The sequence below is a fragment of the Amblyomma americanum genome, chromosome 9, assembly GCF_052857255.1.
Source record: "Amblyomma americanum isolate KBUSLIRL-KWMA chromosome 9, ASM5285725v1, whole genome shotgun sequence".
Lineage (NCBI taxonomy): Eukaryota > Metazoa > Arthropoda > Arachnida > Ixodida > Ixodidae > Amblyomma > Amblyomma americanum.
In genome coordinates this window covers 122885233-122905085 of record NC_135505.1, presented here as the reverse complement: position 1 = coordinate 122905085, position 19853 = coordinate 122885233, and the positions used below count along the sequence as shown (strand labels likewise).

Here is a 19853-nt window from a genome sequence, read left to right as displayed (position 1 = left end):
TTTGCAAGGGAAATCTGTATCAGTTTTTAATCTTCTTCTCATCCAGTGCGTTACATGTGCGGAATAAATGAGTGCAAAAGGCGAGAAACAAGCAGCAGATTTCGAAGCTGACAAGTACATACGTGTGTTTTATCGGTGTTGCTTGCGCAGTGTGGACATAAATGCCACTAACATTAAATATGCCCTCGTGGTTAGCCACGCTTATCTTAATAATCATCGTCATCATCAGCCTAACTACACCTACTGCAGGACAAAGGCCTCTCACATATCCCTCCAATTATCCGGTGGTGTGCCAGCTGCTGCCACAGACTTTCTATAATCGCCCCCTGCAACGCTGGTCTTCTTGTTTAGTCCAGTCTGTTAACCTTAAAGACTAACAATTATCTTACCTTCGCATTATATGCCCTGCCCATGCTCATTTGTTCTTGATTTCGTCTAGGATGTAATTAACTCGTGTTTCTTCCCTGATCCTTTCTTGTCTCCGAACGTTATGCCTGTCATAATAATTGGTTTTTGTGGAATTTAATGGCGCAGTATCTGTCTCATATATCGTTGGACACCTGAACCGCGCCGTAAGGGAAGGGATAAAGGAGGGAGTGAAAGAAGAGAGGAACAAATAGGTCCGTAGTGGAGGGCTCCGGAATAATTTCGACCACCTGGGGATCTTTAACGTGTACTGACGTCACACAGCACACGGGCGCCTTAGCGTTTTTCCTCCATAAAAACGCAGCCGCCGCGGTCGGGTTCGAGCCCGGGAACTCCGGATCAGTAGTCGAGCGCCCTAACCACTGAGCCACCGCGGCGGGGCTGTCATTTTTACTTTCGTAGCTCGTTGCGTTGTCCTTAACTTAGGCTCAACCCTTTTCGTTAGGCCTCCAAGTTTCTACCCCATAGGTGAGTAGCGGTAAGACATAGCTGTTATATACTTTCCTCTTGAGGGATATTGACAAACTGCAATTGACGATGTGACAGTACCTGCCGAATGCACTCCGCCACGTTCTTATTCTCCTGCAGTCATTTCATCCTCGTGGTTCGGATCTGCAGTCACTACCTGCCCTAAGCAGATCTATTTTTATACCACCTGTAACGCTTCACTGCCTATCGTAAACTGCTGTTCGCATCCGATACTCTTGAGCATTACTTTGTTTTTTTTTTCATATTAATTTTTAGATCTACCTACCTTTCTGCTATGCCTGTGTATAGCCCTCGTTCATACTTATTAATTTGTTCCTGATCCAATAAGCAAAGCAATTTCATCTGGGAAAAATATTGCATGGCATCAACGTTTTAGAGTCAGATTAATACTGAGTTATTCCCATTTAACATTTATTCCCAAGTCTTTCCAATTCAGGTCTCTCAGTACGTCCTGTAAATAAGCAGTGGATAATACTGGAAAGATAGTGTTTCCCTGCTTGACACTCTTCCTAATTAGGATTCTATTAATCTCGCTATGGAAGACTGTATGGCGGTTGTGAAGCCGCTGTAGATACTTCTCAGTCCTTTTACCTATGCCTCTTCTACACATTGCTTCCGTAATGACTGCACGGATTTGGTTTATTCATATAGGAGGTTTTGGGCAAGTACTGCACCAAAGTTGCCAAATCGTGTTCTGGCGAGAAGGTGCGTTTGGCAAACCCTGTTTGCCGTAGCCAGGCCGCACACCATGTCTGTTTATTAAATTCCATCCACACTCGGATTTTTAAAAATCTCATTCGAACCCATTTATTTAGTTTCTTTGGGCCTTTAATTGTTGCTAGATAAATCATGTTTCTCACCATTATCGACATTCTACCAGTTGCGCCTTCTAACTGCCTAAGAACGTTGGCATGTCCAGCTTTCGTGGATCTAAGTCAACCTTTGTCCCACATACCTTTCATTGTGATCAACCGTATATTGAGTTGCGAGAAATATGTTTAATACATGGTACATTCGTTACGAGTGAATACATAAAAGGTGCATTGGCGGGAGTAATTCGTTAGCGATGAATTCACTGAAAGTGAATTGTTAGGTCAACGACTGCCATTGTTTTACACTTAGTGATGCTTCGTATTTTACTGCCAGTGGGTGGCGTGTTTTTGAATCAGATCGATGGCGACTTCGTGCAAGAAATCGTTTGCTTTGTATCCCAACGCGAAGTCCAGATGGCGCAGCGTTTTCTGAGGAACGACGCGGTGAAAGATGACCGCCTGTCCCAGCCTGGCTACCAGGTCAGCCACGTCCTGAGTGTCGGCTACAAGGTCGCCCTCTGACGAGAATATGGCGTAAGGAGAAGTGATGCGCTCCAGTGGGTAGGGCGGGGGCTTCCTCTGCAAGTGTTTGTGGTAAACATGAAACAAAAGGATGCAAAAACAACTCTTTCCCTTACAACAGTTAGATACGCAAAGCCAAAAGGACACAATAAGGAGGTCGCCTAAAAATGCTGTCGGGGTTACAGACTGAAACATGCTTCCTTAAACTCATGCAATTGGAATGAAAGTTTGGGCAACGCCCGTTTCGCAAAGAAGTTTAAATTTGTTTTCATCTATGGCATATCACAATAATTGGTGCACTGTGTTAGTCGCGCACACAGAATTAGGCAGTACATGACTCTTCCACGCTGCGTTGAAGGACGGCGATAAGACCAAGATTTGTTCGCTAATTTTGCGTTCCATAAACTTTGACTGCGGGTGTTCATAAGAGCACAGATAGTTAGAAATTTGAAATTAAGGGCCGCATTATCGGCGGCTACCAAGGCCGGTTTAAAACAGCGTAAGCTAAGACAAAAAAAAAATGGGAGGGTTAAGCAAGAATAAAAGTATTGTATATAGCTTACCTGACCATAGCGCCACAAGTTTTCCTTTAAGCCATGATCGTACATGACAAAATTTTTTGCCTTGTACATCTGGAAGTAGAGTTGTGAGCGAAGTTATTTTAATGCTTCGAAAGAATACAGCTCTTTGAAAGGAGGCAAAAAGGTATTACGTCATTCGGCATTAACAACTTCCGGGTGCAGTTCGAACCCAGCGGCACGCCGATTCAAGACAATTGCGATCATCGTAGTGACCGCCTTGCTAAAACAAAATGTGATGTTAACATAACAGATTTCGACTTAAGCCTTGTTTACTGAAACATCGTGGTAAGCGGTACAGGAATGTACAATGAACACCTAGAATAACATAAGGCAGTTTCTTTCATGAGCTGCGGTAAAGAGGGTGAGCTCGTTATTTATCTGCGGCAAGGACAAAGTCGCAAACGCTTTGTTTAAACAAGGCCAGTCACGAGGATCACGCTTCTAAAAACTTTCGTGCAAGACATCTGCTTACCTGATAGTAATGGCGCATGTTCTGTATGGTCGTACCAACAGGCCAGTGTCCAGCATACACGGGCATCCGAGTCTGAAATCGTCAGCAGAGCCTGAGTCAATCTCGGACGAGTTCGCCAAAAGGCGATATTAATGAGGGCAGGTAACACGTGCCATTCTTATGGCCCGAAATGACCTCATACAGCTTAGCGATGCTTTAGCAAAGCATTTTGGTTGCTTCAATATCCCTGCAAACAAGATACGATACTCACTCCCAAACAAGCACTGTCACAAAATATGCACAGTTAGCTCATCACGTCAATTAACAATCATCCTCAGCCCCGATATGCAAACATTCTGGTTGAACAACCAGCACACAAGAGCTTGCTGGCGGTAGTTGACTCGCCCCACGCCATAGCTCTAGTATTCTCACGACCACAAGATCACCGCGAACTTTTCATGGTCTTGAAGCGTTATGTCAGGCTACTGCGCCAATTTGGCTTTCGTCCGTTGAGAGGCGGAAAGCAAGAAAACAGTTGCAGTGCAGTGAACACTTTTCCGGGGGCAAGTTAAAGTGCAGATTCCTCTTTGCAGCACTGATTTGATTTTTTTCCTTTGTACCGTAATTAAAATATTGATGATATTAGGGCTGAGAGAGTCATCTCTGCATCTTGTGCCAGTGCTTAGGAACAGCGACGGCACGCTAAGTTAAAAAATAAATGAAATCAATATCTACGACGGGGAGTCGAAACCGCGACTGCGCGAGCAGACCAGCTCCGGAGGCCGCTGCGCGAAAGCATCTGCTATCGCCGCTTTTTTTTTATTTATTGCCAGCTTGGCGAAAAACAAGGTTACAGCACATGAAATGTTAAAATACATATCTGCTATCGCGGCAGATGGACACGCCTCGTGTTAAACTGCAGCCCACTCTCGCGCTGTGCATTTCACACTGTCGTCTTCGTCCACCATGGAGGAAGCAAAGAAAGGAGAGGCGGTTAATAAAGTCCTATTTTTCGAAGGCGTCTCCCCCTACTTGGTCGCCGTCTCAGCGCGTTTGCGCATGCGCCGCATGCATTGAAGCAGATGACTCCGCTGCGCCTGGTGTTACTATAGGCTGCGCCATAGGTCAAAGACTCGCTGTAGTCCTTGCGAAAGCGCGTGACTTCCGGCACATCTTTTGACCGCCAGCTCGGATAGCGAGGGCCTCTCCTGAGTTTTCCTTTCCTCCATGTCGCCCACTAATATTACTTCGGTCGTTTCGGGCTTGGGTGCATTACGCTATGCATTGCACACAGTCTTGGCGCCAGTGTGCTGTGCGATGTCAGTGCACGTTAAAGATCCCCAGGTGGTCGAGATTATTCCGGAGCCCTCCACTACGGCACCTCTTTCTCCCTTTCACTTCTTTCTTCTTTCCTCCTTTATCCCTTCCCTTACGGCGTGGTTCAGGTGTCCAACGATACATGAGACAGATACTGCGCCATTTCATTTCCCCCAAAAACCAATTATTATTGCTGCGTTTTTATGGAGGAAAAACGCTAAGGCGCCCGTGTGCTGTGCGATGTCAGTGCGCGTTAAAGATCCCCAGGTGGTCGAAATTATTCCGGAGCACTCCACTACGGCACCTCCTCTTCCTTTCTTCTTTCACTCCCTCCTTTATCCCTTCCCTTACGGCGCGGTTCAGGTGTCCAACGATACATGAGACAGATACTGCGCCATTTCATTTCCCCCCAAAACCAATTATTATTATTATTTCTTCGTCCACTTTGTCGGGCCTGTGCTTTCGCACTGTAATCGGTTTAACCAAGTTAAAACCCTTACGCATTTTTCCTTTTCTTCAATTTTTTTTTCTGTCACTGTATGCAACTGTGAGGAGAGAGGCCACCGCCAGTTTTGGCAGGGGTAAAATGTTTTTAGGCCGATGATTTTTCAATGCTTACCTCATTAAGTTGATGTGGGCTGCTGAACAGCGACAGGGTGACCACGATAGAGCAAACCTGGCCGGTCACAACTTCGCAGAAACTCGTTACGACTCGCTGCAGGCCGTCAGATGCGCCCAGGAAGGCTCCTCTCGAGAAAGGGTCGAGCACCCGCTGCGTACGGAGTCAAGAGATATTGTTCTAAAGCCTCTCTCAGCTTGGTTGCTTGCTCTATTGAATTCTGTCACCGTCCGTCCGTCCGCCTGAATGTTAGTGGCTTAAACTGTCAATTTTATAGCGAAATCTCTACTTCAGGACTAAAGCGGCAAAAGCCGGACCAATCGCTGCAGCCTTCACCTTGACCTTGAATAAATAAGTAAATATTGCCGCGACTGGGCTTCGAACCCGAGGAGGCGCGTACAGATCAGCTTTGCTGGTCGCTGCACGAGAGCAATATGCGACCGCCGTAGCCGATCACGCGTCTATTTATTTATTTATTTATTTATTTGTTTATTTATTTATTTATTCAGGGTCAAGGCCTCAGCGGAGAATCGGCTTTTGCAGCTTTGCTCTTGAAGTAGAGCTTTCGCTCTGAAAGTGGAATGTCCTTAACGGCATGTCACGTACAAGGCCAGTCTGAAATCATCGTTGTTTGGTGCACGCGCAAACATGTTCATCTATGCTTTCAGCTCTCCTTTTGCGTTGTTGCTCTCTCAGTTGTATTCCCTCTCCTTACACCGCCAAAGAATCACAGGAAGCTATTTAGCTAACAACATATATACCAACATATATACCACAGTACTGTCGGATGTCGGTCACTGTGGCGCTGCTGTTGGATGGCTCGTGAAGGATCTTTTTTTGACGTCGCGTCTACAGGAAACCTAACAAAAGTTTCCGGACTATTTCGCTTATCGGGGAATTGCAGTGAGCTTAATTCGCCTTAAAGATGTACCATTCTAGCTACATATTGCTGCTCTGTTTATTGAAGGAGCCGTCCATATGTTTTAAAGAGAGGTGTGCTAAACCCTTACAAAAATTTCTTAAGGCAGTCTATAGACTGTCTATAGCCCTCTGTCTATAAAGTTTATAGACTCTATAGACAACTCCTAGAGAAGAGTGTATAGGCAATATAAATCCTATAGACAGTCTATTAGACAATCTATAAATTGATGACCATACAGCAGACATTTGTCTATAGACAGTCTACAGAGTATGAATATACAAAAAAATATCTATAGGAAGGCAATAGAGTTCTTAAGAGGTCTATAGACTGTCTATAGACCATTTTTAAAGGACAGAGGAGAAAGCGTAAGAGAGCCGACAATTAATCCGACCCCCTCCCATATTACAGGAGGCTTTGCATGTCCAAGCCAGAAGAAATCTCCGATCCACTATTTTAAAAGATTGTGTGAACATCACTCACCAACATGGGTGGAAGGATGGGCAACGCCAATGAGAGAGGTGGTCCCGCATGGGTTAGGTTTGCCACAGGTCCGTACGCAATCACGAGGTCGACCTGCGAAGATCGCGAGGATAATGTCATGCATTCAACATGGGAGTCGCCAATCCTTGATTTGGCTAAACCTATAAACAGTATGCATGAGAAATTTTAAACGCTCATGTTAAGAACTGAGTAATATCGCCGGCAATCCTGTTTTGCAAGCCAAGTTTTGTGTTAAGAGCAGTGCCTGTACAACAGGCTTTGCGGTTCTCTCTATTTTAAATCCAGCGAGAGAATACTTCCATAACGATAAATGAAAAAAAAAATGATCTGCCTTTGTTGTCTGATGACCACACAAGCGTTAGGAACATGCAAATAACTAGAAACCTAAATTTCTTTTCCCTCATGGAGCGGTTGATGTTCCCATCGAGAAGTGAGGAAGTTACTGCGGGTTTCCTTTTTTTAAAATCACTTCATTTAGTAATCATAGTAGACCCCTTTTAGCGCACCGTTCATTCCACGAGAAGGTTCATCCACTGTTCTTGTTATTCAGACGACACCGAATATTGGACATCTAGCAGAAAAGCCCAAAAGGTCAACCTGGCCCTTTATGAGTGATAAGTATATGTTAAGAAGTCAACGATCACTCACTTTGTCGTTGTACTCTGGTCTTGAGGACAACAGTACGAGCGTGGTGACAGCCCCCTGGGACAACGCCACGAGGGTGAGCTTGGGGGCACCAGTGGCTTTGAGAACGTGGTCGATGGTTGCTGGAACGTCATAGCGGCCGATCTCGTCAAAGCTGCACCCGCATGCCAAGTAATTAGAAACAGTGAGTTTTCCATCTGACCTTCCAATTTGCATAGGTGTGTTCATGGTACTGTTCTTTAAAACATGCTACCTTACACTAGCGTTTTATGATGCCATCAGGCAGCTGCAATGAACTGGCGTGGATAGGACCGGAAATGGCCAAGTGCAACAAATAATACCCTTTTCAGCTCTGCCTGTGAAACTCTTCTGGAGAGGACCATGGGCCTCGAAATAAAAAAAAAACAAGAGGGTCCCATTTCCAGCTGGATTACTAAACTGGAAACTCTTCCGGCTAGACACCGTTCAATTCCAGCTGGAATGACATGTTCCCAGCTGAAAAGTGTCATTTCCAGCCGGATTATTGACCGGAAATCGCGTTGAGCTGGAACTGGTCTTGCTTTCAGCTGGAAAGTGTGCACTTGCAGTTAGTTCAGCTGGGAAACATCCCTCCAGTTGGGAATTTAACTGGAATAGTGCGTTTCCAAATGGGTACCCCTTCGGAAGAAAGTCTTCCACTTCTCCATTTTCCCCTCGGGTCGGCATAAACTAATTTGTGGTTTGTGCAATAGAGGGCGATATGGTACGGTGTGATAAAAAAAAAGTGCTACAAACGACAGGACACAGAAGAGGCGCAAAGAGAAAACGCAGACTTTCAACTGAAAATTTAATGGAAAAGGAAGCAGGAAGGGCGCTGTTTGTCCCCATTGCCACAAGCATCGCTTGAGAGTGCGCTCATCTTGTCTTCTGCTTCTCTTGATCCCGTTTACTTTCAGGAACAGTTCGCGTTTTCCTAACACTCATCCATTGATTCTAACGACAATTATTTTTAACGAGCTAAGCTTAGCAGGAAAACCAATCTATACAGTGCAGTCCAGCACAAGATAAAGCTGCGCGAAATACCCAACCATTCTGGACAAAAGCATATTGCAACGGGAAAGAGTTTATGAACCAGATTTTTTTTCATATATTGTAAGATTTCATTATAGCAACCAATATATCCGTAGATCTACCATCGGCAGGCTTGCATTGTTTTGCTATTAACGTTTCTGCTATTGTCAAAAACGTTCTCCATTAGTTTTTTATGCCAGTCTTAACTGCCCTATACGAACGATGGGGAAATTTTAAAAGAAATACTTTGCTACACATCGAAAAAATGCATCATTACCTTTAGTATTTCCATAACAGTACCTTGCAATTCTCCAAGATTGAACATTTTTTCCGAGAATGTTGGACAGGTGCTTAGTTGCAGATTGCTTTGCAAATGGTCCGCATCGTTTGAGAATTACTGAATATAATTAACGCCCAGACCGTACCCAGATTTGTACGAAGCGCGCTACAAAGGCTCTTCAGAGCTATGGAATGGTGTCTCGCCTCTTCAGCAAATAAGGTGCTCGGAGAAGCTGTCACGTGCGCGCTAAGTGCGATACAGGGAAAACTGTATTCCCTGTATCCGTATTTTGTAAAACTCTGTTCCCTGCAAACAGTTTTTCCAGTATCTAGCGATACAGGGAAAATATCTTCTTGCCTCCATTGCCAGTAGCTGGGGTCGTCTTGCGAGAGAGTCTTGTGCTTGCTGTAGGGCTTCGCCTCCCTCGAGTTCATGGCCCACACATCGAAGCCAGCGTCGGCGAACAGGAACCCTAGAAATTCCGGAAGCGGAAATGTATCATTTATCTCGCAGGCAAGTATAAACGATTTTTTAATGATGTATTTCTTTAACATAACGAGGGTTTTAATTCATACGGCATACATTCTACATCCAACGGCGACTGGCCGCACACACCACAGTTCGAGAACGTCTCCGTGACTTCACACAAACCCACACGTGACCGTTGCTGCTGGGGTGGTTGCTGCGGCGGTGGCTCCATCTACCGTAACGCGCACCACACATACACATGCACACCCCGCGATTAGGAGGCAAGGTGAAGACTAATTATTTATACGTTTCTTTAACCCAGATACACAAAAGTTTCAGCGAGTATTACACAGGGGTGGAGGGAGGGGAAGGGATGTCGTTATGCAGAAACATATGACACTGTCTTGTCAATCCAGAGTGGGGACAGGAATGAGAGATTGACTGGTAAATCAGAAAGGGCGGTCATGAGAGTTTGACACTATAGTTGGATACAACTCAAGAACGAAGCGGCTTTTCCCCGGCAAGGGACCCCTTCAAGCCAATAGCGTCGGTCGGTTGTCATGAGCCTACTAGAGTGACAGTGCAGGGAGTGGCAGATGAAAGGGCATAGTACCCTACCTCCGTGGCATGGTCGGTCGCCTCGCTGCGTTATCACGCTAGCAGGTTCATGAGAATCGGCCGACACCATTGGCTGGAATGCAGTCCTTTGACGGGGAAAAGCTGCTTCGCTCTTTAGTTGTATCCGATTATAGGCTGACATATTTGCATTTACAGTGTGAACAGGGTGCTGCACATATAGTAATTCTTGGCATTTGGTCTGGTCATCGTGCGACCGTAAGACCATTGGAGAAAGAAACTGAGCATGGTCATTTTATGCGGCTGCTGTTCAATCGCATAAGGTACCAAGTTTTCAGCCACAAACAACTGGAAGCATATGGCGCCCTGTGGAAATGGAACATTTTCTAGCCATGTGAAATGCAGGATGCATCTATAGAGCAAAGTTTGAGCGCATTCCAAGTTCATTTTCGCCTTAATTTTTATTGCTTTAAATTAAAACTAACGGTCTTACGTACTACATTGGTTTAAAGGTAATACTTAATGCCAGAGACAAATTTAGATGCAAAAATAGCACGTAAAAAAATTGGAACATTCCTGTGCTAAGAATGCGATAAATTTTAGGGACAGCTATTTGCGAGAAGCCTGAAAACGAACGTTTTTTTACCACTTTCACGAGTTTTATACCTTTAGTTCGTGCTCTATGCTGAAACTTATTGCGCATGTGTTCAAAAGCGAATTATTAAATTTTTAATGCGTCTTTCAACCTGATTTCAGTACACTGCAGCAGAAAGGCGAAATGCATACATGATGAAAATAAACTATCAGTTCTCAGTAACTCATGAATACTTCAGCAATGAGGACAGGATCTACTCTGACGTAATATCTTGGGAGGGGGGGGGGGGAATGTAAAGACAAACTGCACTGACTCAGAAAGTAGGGGAAAACAATACACATGACGTACAAAGACATATTCAAGCAAGAAGCGGCTGCGCTAGCTTTTGAAATGATTAGAACATCGCCAATTATTTTGCGATCCTTTTGTAATGCCCCTTGCTACAACTTCCTTCCTCTTTTCTACTCTTTTTTTCTATTCCTTCATGATTTCTTCGTTTTTTTCTGTCCTTCCCGTCTTCCTTCCATTTTATTTATTTTCATTTCCGTCCTTTCCCCTATTTCTCTTAGCCAATGTCTAGGCCGAGCCAGCGCTCGAGACAGGAAAGCGATTTGAGGCAGTGGCTCTGTTTGTAACGATCACTCCATATCTGTTGCAAGAGATGTCGGTCGAGCACACACGTGGCTGTAATGAGAGCGTGTGCAAGCTAAGAGGCGACGTGGTAATCCCTTCCTCTCGCTATAGACTCCCAATTTAAGACTTATCGAGGAGGAATTCGCTATCGCAGACACGCCTATTTGAACCAATTAAGGGAGCGCTTTCACAAACAGAGGAGTGTGACCGTGCTCCTGCCACGTGTAAGAGCAGTCTGGGAACGTTTGCAAGAGGTGCTACGTACTCTCTATAGTTAGCGAAACAGTGCGCGCTCAAAGCCGAAAGTGACTAAAGTGAGGCTAACTGTCTCACTCATCGTTATTGTCGGATACAATTCAAGAGAAAAGCGACTTTTCCCCGCAAAGGACCTCCTCCCAGCCAAAAGCATCGCCCGATTCTCATGAACCAGCTAGCGTGAGCAACGCGTCAATGCAGGGAGTTGACTATTCCTCTTCATCTGCCACTCCCTGCTTTTGACACTAGCAGAATCATGAGAACCGGCCGACGCCATTGGCTGGAAGGGATTTTTTTGACCGGGAAAAGCTGCTTTTTTCTTGATTTGTGCCCGACTACTGAAAAGGTTAGTCCGCGGGGAAACTGTGTGCTTAATTTCTCTTCTCAGTTTACAAGAAGAAATGGTCATTTTTCATCGATTTCTCGTACCCTCAGGTGCAGTAGCTTTACGGTGGGGAATGGAATAACGAACAAAGCAAATAAACGTCACAAAAAGTTGTATAAACAGTGCATGAGAATAGATATACACAATAACAAAAACCGAAACAAAGCCAGATAACTAAAGACATGAAGACATGAACATATCTAGACAGGCTTAACATTGCCGAGAAGAACGGAGATGCAGTATCTAAAAGAAAGATACTCAAATCACACCAACACGAACAAAACGACTGAGCAAACATTGTCGCAAAAATAATAATTGGTTTTTGGTGGAATGGAAATGGCGCAGTATCTGTCTCATATATCGTTGGACACCTGAACCGCGCCGTAAGGGAAGGGATAAAGGAGGGAGTGAAAGAAGATAGTCGCAAAAGTGCATTATCAAATGTGCCGGCGACGTCTGCGGTAGGGCTCTTCCAATCAAGATATGTATATGGGATAAAATAATATGAGTTGTTTGAACAACAGTGCAGTATATATACTGCCTCATGACCATGATCAACAGGCGAAGAGTGATATGCAGTTGTTAGCGGTAATTAAATGGACTGCGTAAAGAATAATGAAGATGGATTTCGCGAAAAACACTATGGTGGCATACATCTTTAAGAAACAGCAGTTGGTAACATTGGGTCATGGTCCACGGCGTCCAACGTTACTCCCCTGACCAGTCACAACAGTAAACGAAATCAGCTCTTTGATGTTTGACTATATACAAAGAAGCCAGATGCATTAAAATCTTGGGCTTATAATTTTGTCTGGTGGCTATAGCTTTCTGTTTAGGTAGCAAGGAAAGCTTTAGAGGCAGACGACTTTTTGTCACGCAGATATTCTTTGCGACTGTCTTAAAAGACTATGCAGACCTAATTTTAGTCGCGTGTTATGTTCATTTAAATGATGCGTCAGACATTAGAATACGTGGATTACCGCTGGTATTCGCCTACGACCGCTAAGTAATTTATAATTGCTTTTCTGCTCCCATGCTGTTTCGGTTTCGCAACTGCAACAGAACTGCAATATAAACACTGATAAGTAGTTTTACTTCACTGCAACAATTAAACCGGCTTGCTTCAAGAGCTGGAATGACCACAAACGATGTACCAGCAGTTAGTGCCTTTTTTTTCGTGCCTCACTTGACCTAAAGACCAACTTCTCGCAACAGCCACCGTTTGGTTGATAGAACCGAAGCAGTGTAAAGATGAAAGTCGATTATAAATTATTTAGTAGTCTTAGCCGAAGATCACTGAGTGACCCATCTATATCAGTGCCTCACACATCATTTGATAGCAGTGATAGGGCGGGTAACAAAAACTCTTTAGAAGTGACCCCTGCAGTGCGGTTATTAACGGATGTAGGGAGCAGGGTTGTTCTGAACCAGTCCTAGTTAATCACTCGGGATTGATTGGTGGGCAGCGTCATATGGAGCTGCCCTACCCGAACACGGAACCCTCAGTGCAGAATTAAGCACATAAATTTCTATGTGCTTTGCAGAAAGGGAGTAGTATACAGAAATTCCACTTTCATGTGGTAGACACTACATAAGGCAAACTGACCGGTGTTTGAACGTGCGCCTCCAAGAGCATAACCATAAAGTGGGAAACATCACCACAGACGGCCATCTGGCAGCCCATTGCAAAAATGTGACGCAGAACCATTTTGCCATCCCCTGTTCGATAAGACCGTCATTTTGTACCGGCACCATATAACGACTTAACTACAGAAACCAAGGAAGCGTGTGAGATAGCACGGGCAGGAGATCAATGCGTCATCGGGCCGTCTGTGGCATTATCAAGGAAAGAGCTCGGCTTCATGGCATGACGGCATGTGGAATTTTTGTTGTTTTTTTCATCTGCTTTCCTTCGGCTGTATCAGTTGCGCATATATGCTCCTGGTCTGCAAAAAATCCGCTGCGATGAAAGTCAGCGCTTGTGCCGTCTCGTCTTTGTCCCGCGTTCCTCCCGAGCTATGATTACTGCGTTACAATGAATTACCAACCCGCCCAAGCCTGTTCCATTCTGGAGGTGGTCCGTTGTAGCTTGGCACGAACAAGTGTTTATGAAGTAGGAAGGGCTTATGGTTGTGTCAACACAATTTTCACGCTATATATCAATCAATTCCCGCAGCACATGGAGACCTTTCTGGCTGACAGTGGAAACAGTATTTTTTTTTTTACCAGCCAGAAAAACTCGCCTGGTGTCTGAGAAGGATAGTTCAGGAACCAGACGTCAGAGGCGCTGCAGAAGACGGGCAGTAGGAGGATGGGATAGCGGGGAGTGGCGCTTTCAGCCGACACACTGTCGTTGCGGCCGTGGGGGACATGGTCCACTTCCAGCACGTAGCCATCGTCGGTCGTCGCATAGCTGGTCTCGCAAGGGTAGCCGTGATACCGGATCAACTCGCACTGCGTCGACATTTGCACGTGAAAATTAGTGTGATCTCCAGGGATTCTGTTGATAATTCGAAATGCGATTCGTTAAAACGCCAAGTAACGGAACATCTGATTCAGGCAAATAATTGTACCCGCCGCGGTGGCTCAGTGGTTAGGGCGCTCGGCTACGGAGCCGGAGTACCCGGGTTCGAACCCGACCGCGGCGGCTGCGTTTTTATGGAGGCAAAACGCTAAAGGTGCTCGTGTGCTGAGCGATGTCAGTGCACGTTAAAGATCCCCAGGTGGTCGAAATTATCCCGGAGCCCTCCACTACGACACCTTTTTCTTCCTTTCTTCTTTCATTCCCTCCTTTATTCCTTCCCTTAAGGCGCGGTTCAGGTGTCCGCCGATATACGAGACAGATAATGCGCCATTTCCTTTCCCCCAAAACGAATTTTGATATTTTCCAGCGATCCGCCGCGTTGGCTCAGTGGTTAGGGCGCTCGGCTACTGAGCCGGAGTACCCGGGTTCGAACCCGACCGCGGCGGCTGCGTTTTTATGCAGGCAAAACGCTAAAGGCGCTCGTGTGCTGTGCGATGTCAGTGCACGTTAAAGATCCCGAGGTGGTCGAAATTATCCCGGAGCCCTCCATTACGGCACCTCTTTCTTCCTTTCTTCTTTCACTCCCTCCCTTATCCCTTCCCTTAAGGCGCGGTTCAGGTGTCCAACAATATAAGAGACAGATACTGCGCCATTTCCTTTCCCCCAAAAAACAATTATTATTATTATTATTAAATAATTGTGGTTTTCTTCGCTTGCTCTTTTTAACGAAAACCATTGTTAACGGAACTGCACTCAAGTCCAGGATCCTTGGTGATCAATTTTGAATATTGGAATGAATATTGTAAGGTACTGTTATGGAAATATTGAAGGTAATTGTCCATTCTTCCGATGCGTAGCAAAATCTTTCCTTTAAAATGTTCCCATCGCTCGCATCGAGCAGTTAAGACTGCCATAGAAAACCAATGGGGACCATTTTTGACGATAGCAAAAGCGTTAATAGAAAACAATTCAAGACTGCCCTCGTGTGATCTGCAGATACGTTGATTGTTATAGTGAAATCTTACATTATATGAAGAAATTGCGTTCATAAATGGTTTATACCGCTAATAAGCGTCTGGCTTTTGTTCATAATTGTTGGGTATGGGATATTACGGTGGGCTATGCCTTTCAATATTTAAGAAGTCTAACAGCAAGAGTTGAAAAGTTAACTATTCAATATTAGTTAACCAGTTTCTAAGTAGCACTTCTTAGGTGTATTCTGATGTACTGCACTGCTGACAATGCTATGCCGAAAAAAAGTGCTCTAACAAATATTAATAATAATAATAATAATATTAATAATAATAATAATAATAATAATAATAATTGGTTTTTGGGGAAAGGCAATGACGCAGTATCTGTCTCATATATCGTTGGACACCTGAACCGCGCCGTAAGGGAAGAGATAAAGGAGGGAGTGAAAGAAGAAAGGAAGAAATAGGTGCCGTAGTCGAGGGCTCCGGAATAATTTCGACCACCTGGGGATCTTTAACGTGCGCTGATCGACATCGCACAGCACATGGGCGCCTTAGCGTTTTTCCTCCATAAAAACGCAGCCGCCGCGGTCGGGTTCGAACCCGGGAACTCCGGATCAGTAGTCCAGCGCCCTAACCACTGAGCCACCGCGGCGGGAAAACTTAAAAAGTCTATTTTTCAAAATTTTGGAAAGTTATAGGCGATGCGCCCTGTATAAAGAAACGTGTGTGTAATATCGGGAGTTTCCACAGCAGTTACTCTATTATTCTGCATCAATATGCTGATAATAATAATTGGTTTTTTGGGGAAAGGAAATGACGCAGTATCTGTCTCATATATCGTTGGACACCTGAACCGCGTACCCGCCGCGGTGGCTCAGTGGTTAGGGCGCTCGACTACTGAGCCGGAGTTCCCGGGTTCGAACCCGACCGCGGCGGCTGCGTTTTTATGGAGGAAAAACGCTATGGCGCCCGTGTGCTGTGCGATGTCAGTGCACGTTAAAGATCCCCAAATGGTCGAAATTAATCCAGAGTCCTCCACTACGGCACCTATTTCTTCCTTTCTTCTTTCACTCCCTCCCTTATCCCTTCCCATACGGCGCGGTTCAGGTGTCCAACGATAAATGAGACAGATACTGCGCCATTTCCTTTCCCCCCAAAAAACTAATTATCACCTGAACCGCGCCGTAAGGGAAGGGATAAGGGAGGGAGTGAAAGAGGAAAGGAAGAAAGGGATGCCGTAGTGGAGGGCTCCGGAATAATTTCGACTACCTGGGGATCTTGCGGGCACTGACATCGCACAGCACACGGACGCCTTAGCGTTTTTCCTCCATAAAAACGCAGCCGTCGCGGTCGGGTTCGAGCCCGGGAACTCCGGATCAGTAGTCGAGCGCCCTTACCACTGAGCCACCGCGGCGGGTATCAATATGCTGTTCATGTAGGTTTATCTGGATAACACTTTTATCAAGGCAACAGCGCACATCTGGAGACTGCTAAGGGTTGGCCTCTATGAATGCTTTGCATTTTATATGCAATACGCTGTTTTTTGCCTACTCAAATTTATCAATTAAAAGGCGAGAAGTATATGCCAATTCTGTATGTACAGGCAAATGGTATATAGCAAGGCGGCAGTTATCCACTGTTATTCCCTAATTGACTCCTTGACGTTCGATTTTATGATGCAAGATTGTTATACTGAGTAATTGAAGGCCATGAATATCGAAGACGAAGCCACTTTATAAAAATTATATATCAACATCGTGCTTCGCGATATCGAACTGGAAACGTTTCGCGCAAAACGACCCACCCGCCGCGGTGGCTCAGTGGTTAGGGCGCTCGACTACTGATCCGGAGTTCCCGGGTTCGAACCCGACCGCGGCTGCTGCGTTCTTATGGAGGAAAAACGCTAAGGCGCCCGTGTGCTGTGCGATGTCAGTGCACGTTAAAGATCCCCAGGTAGTCGAAATTATTCCGGAGCCCTCCACTACGGCACCTCTTTCTTCTTTTCTTCTTTCACTCCATCCTTCATCCCTTCCCTTAAAGCGCGGTTCAGGTGTCCGACGATATATGAGACAGATACTGCGCCATTTCCTTTTCCCCCAAAACCAATTATTATAATTATAAAGCGACCCGATGCCGAAGCCAAACGCGCAACGCACACTATGTAGCGCATTTTGAAGGTTACCACATTCGTTCTGGCTAAAACGCACCAACTATTATTTTTCCTATCGTGACGGCCACTTAATCCGCAACAAACACCACGGTGCAGGGCAGAGGAATCATTCAGGTTGTTAAGTTCATGGATTCGAACAGCCTTCTTGAGCAGTTTAATCCGTTAATCCGGTTTGGTAAACCTTGAAGTGATCACCTTCAAATCACGTTGCACTGTAAAACACCACTTCGCGGTTGGGGACGTGTTTAAATGCCGAATCACCAGCCACTGTCTTGTTCTTGACGTTGGTATAATTTGCCCGCGGCGGTGCCGATCGAGAGGCGACACACTGCGGACGGTCGCACAAACGCTGATTTCTCGGTGTGAAGTTTTGACAGTGCTGTGTCACGCGATGTGAAGGTGATCACTTCAGGGTTAACCTAATCGGATTTAAACTGTTTTTGAAGGCATCTACAATACATGAGCTTAACTATCCGAGGGATTCCGCTATCCTGTACCGTCATGTTTGATACGAACTAAGTTACCGTCACGCCAGGAAAAATTAGTTGGTCCATTTTAGCCGGAACGAATGAGATAACTTTCAAATCGCGCTACAGACTTTTAGTACTACTACTACTTTCAGCGCGCGCGTCGATCGTTTTGTTTCGGTAACGGCCCGGTTTGCGCCGATGGCGATTTGGATTCTTTAAAAAGTGACCTCGTCTTCGATGTCGGCGGCCTCAATTACGCGGTATAACCCTGTGGCCTAAGACCGAAAAGATAATTATCTAATAATTGTTGCCCCGCCGCGGTGGCTCAGTGGTTAGGGCGCTCGACTACTGATCCGGAGTTCCCGGGTTCGAACCCGACCGCGGCGGCTGCGTTTTTATGGAGGAAAAACGCTAAGGCGCCCGTGTGCTGTGCGATGTCAGTGCACGTTAAAGATCCCCAGGTGGTCGAAATTATTCTAGAGCCCTCCACTACGGCACCTCTTTCTTCTTTCACTCCCTCCTTTATCCCTTCCCTTGCGGCGCGGTTTATGTGTCCAACGATATATGAGACAGATACTTCGCCATTTCCTCCCCCAAAACCAATTATTATTATTACTAATAATTGTTAATTACATGCTTTTAGCTGCACTCTATCATGAACGTAGTGCCTTGCCATACAATCCGTTTGAAGAAACCGCACTGATACAATTTTGCTGCAAAAATTTTTAGACTAGAAAACACCCCCTCGATATAGATCTAATGATATGTTCCATTCGAGCATTGGTTGCTGCTCAAGCTCTGCTCAAATGATACACGTACGCGGCTAAGTTGCTGGGCGATTGCTTGTACCGTGAGCACAATACAGAATATCCTCATAGAAATATGTGAGCGTTTCAATTTGACATAGTTTCAATTACTAGAAATGTCATGCTTACGGGACTTAGCCGAGCTTGTAGAGCCAGTTCATCTTCAGCGCTTGCAACAGAAAACGCGGCGGCTGCGAGCGCGAACGCGACAAAAAGCCCCGTCTCAGACCTGCCGCTCCAGGCTCCCATATCAGCTTCTCGACTTTCGCTTGATGAGGCAGCACAGAGTGACAGAGGCCCGTGCCTGCGAGCTTCTTATTAGCCGCGACGCCGGCAGTTCTTATCGCTCAGTGCCGTGTTGCCCGCATCCGTCCGGCTCCAAAACGCATGAACTCCGCTGCCACCGCAGCGAAGACAAAGGCACGACGCTGATTGCAGAGAACGGAGGGAGGGATTTGCTGAATCGCAGCTAATGGCAAGTCGATAGCAAGTGCTGCGACGGTGCGTCTGCTAGCGATAGGTTTAGCTTTGTTTTGATTTGGTGCGCAGGGGCAAATGGTGAAAACTGCTTGGCTGCGAGAACTCACGCGAAAGCCATTTAGGAGAGGCTTGTGAACGCTGCAAATTCCAGCAGAGCAGATCGGCGGGCTGACGGACGCGACATCCGAGCTGACGTGTCATTATCGGCAGATAGTTATGTGCACGTCTGTGAGAATTGTTATCAGTGGGTGAGCCAAACCGGCTGAAGCACAGAAAAAAATATAGGGGATTTAACGGTCGATAGCCGCATTCATATGAATGCATGCATGGTCGCGAACAAAAATTATTCCGGCTCTTGAGGAGCTAGGCTGGTTTCAGCGCTGTAGTGAATTAAAAGGATGAAGCAGTGATTATAACGCAGTTTTTCCATATCTCATGTCACATATGTAACCACACTTTCAATATCTCACGTGGCATATATAACCACACTTTGACGTCACAGCCATCGTTCGGCTGTTGAAACCGAGTACGACAGAAAAATTTGATTATAAATTATTTAAAGGTCGTAGGCGAATACCACATGGTGATTCATGCATAGTAGTATGGTGTCTTCCACATAATTGTAGAGAAGAAAATATGCCAAGCCAAACGTTCAACAGGCCTGAACAATCAAATGATCAGGTATGGTTTCGTAAAGGATATTCCACAATGTATCATATAATTACACTATCAATCAGGTGATAGAGAAATGCGCAGTATATAACCAACCCCTATATATAGCCTTTAATTAGGTTGGTCACCCAGTGAACGCTGCGGCTTATTGCAGCTAAAGCCCCTCCATGACGTTTTTTTCCGAAAAGCGGTAGCGTCATGGAGGGGCTTTAATTGCAGCAGTGGCG

The 19853-nt window shown here is 45.5% G+C and overlaps 1 protein-coding gene and 1 non-coding gene across 2 annotated transcripts; both read right to left on the bottom strand.

Moving 5' to 3' along the window:
• Positions 1-1893: 1893 nt before the first annotated feature.
• LOC144104230 (lysosomal acid lipase/cholesteryl ester hydrolase-like) lies at positions 1894-18782 on the bottom strand. Its single transcript, XM_077637108.1, has 9 exons — positions 18604-18782; positions 13771-13981; positions 8973-9087; positions 7289-7439; positions 6620-6712; positions 5218-5370; positions 3303-3374; positions 2813-2881; positions 1894-2306 (listed from the first exon to the last, which is right to left on the bottom strand). Exons 1-9 carry the CDS (start codon positions 18721-18723, stop codon positions 2052-2054), a joined length of 1239 nt encoding a protein of 412 aa, XP_077493234.1. The 5' UTR covers positions 18724-18782; the 3' UTR covers positions 1894-2051.
• TRNAS-ACU (transfer RNA serine (anticodon ACU)) lies at positions 15609-15680 on the bottom strand. The gene has a single exon. It is a non-coding gene; the product is annotated as a tRNA-Ser (tRNA).
• Positions 18783-19853: the final 1071 nt, after the last annotated feature.

Excerpts from the sequence above, each read along its gene's own strand:
- LOC144104230 (XM_077637108.1), bottom strand. The coding sequence starts at position 18,723 with ATGGGAGCCTGGAGCGGCAGGTCTGAGACGGGGCTTTTTGTCGCGTTC. Across the intron at positions 7,440-8,972 it reads CCCAGCTACTGGCAATGGAG|CTTTGACGAGATCGGCCGCT; the intron begins GCAAGAAGATAT and ends ATGCGGGTGCAG. Across the intron at positions 3,375-5,217 it reads GCCCACATCAACTTAATGAG|ACTCGGATGCCCGTGTATGC; the intron begins GTAAGCATTGAA and ends TGACGATTTCAG.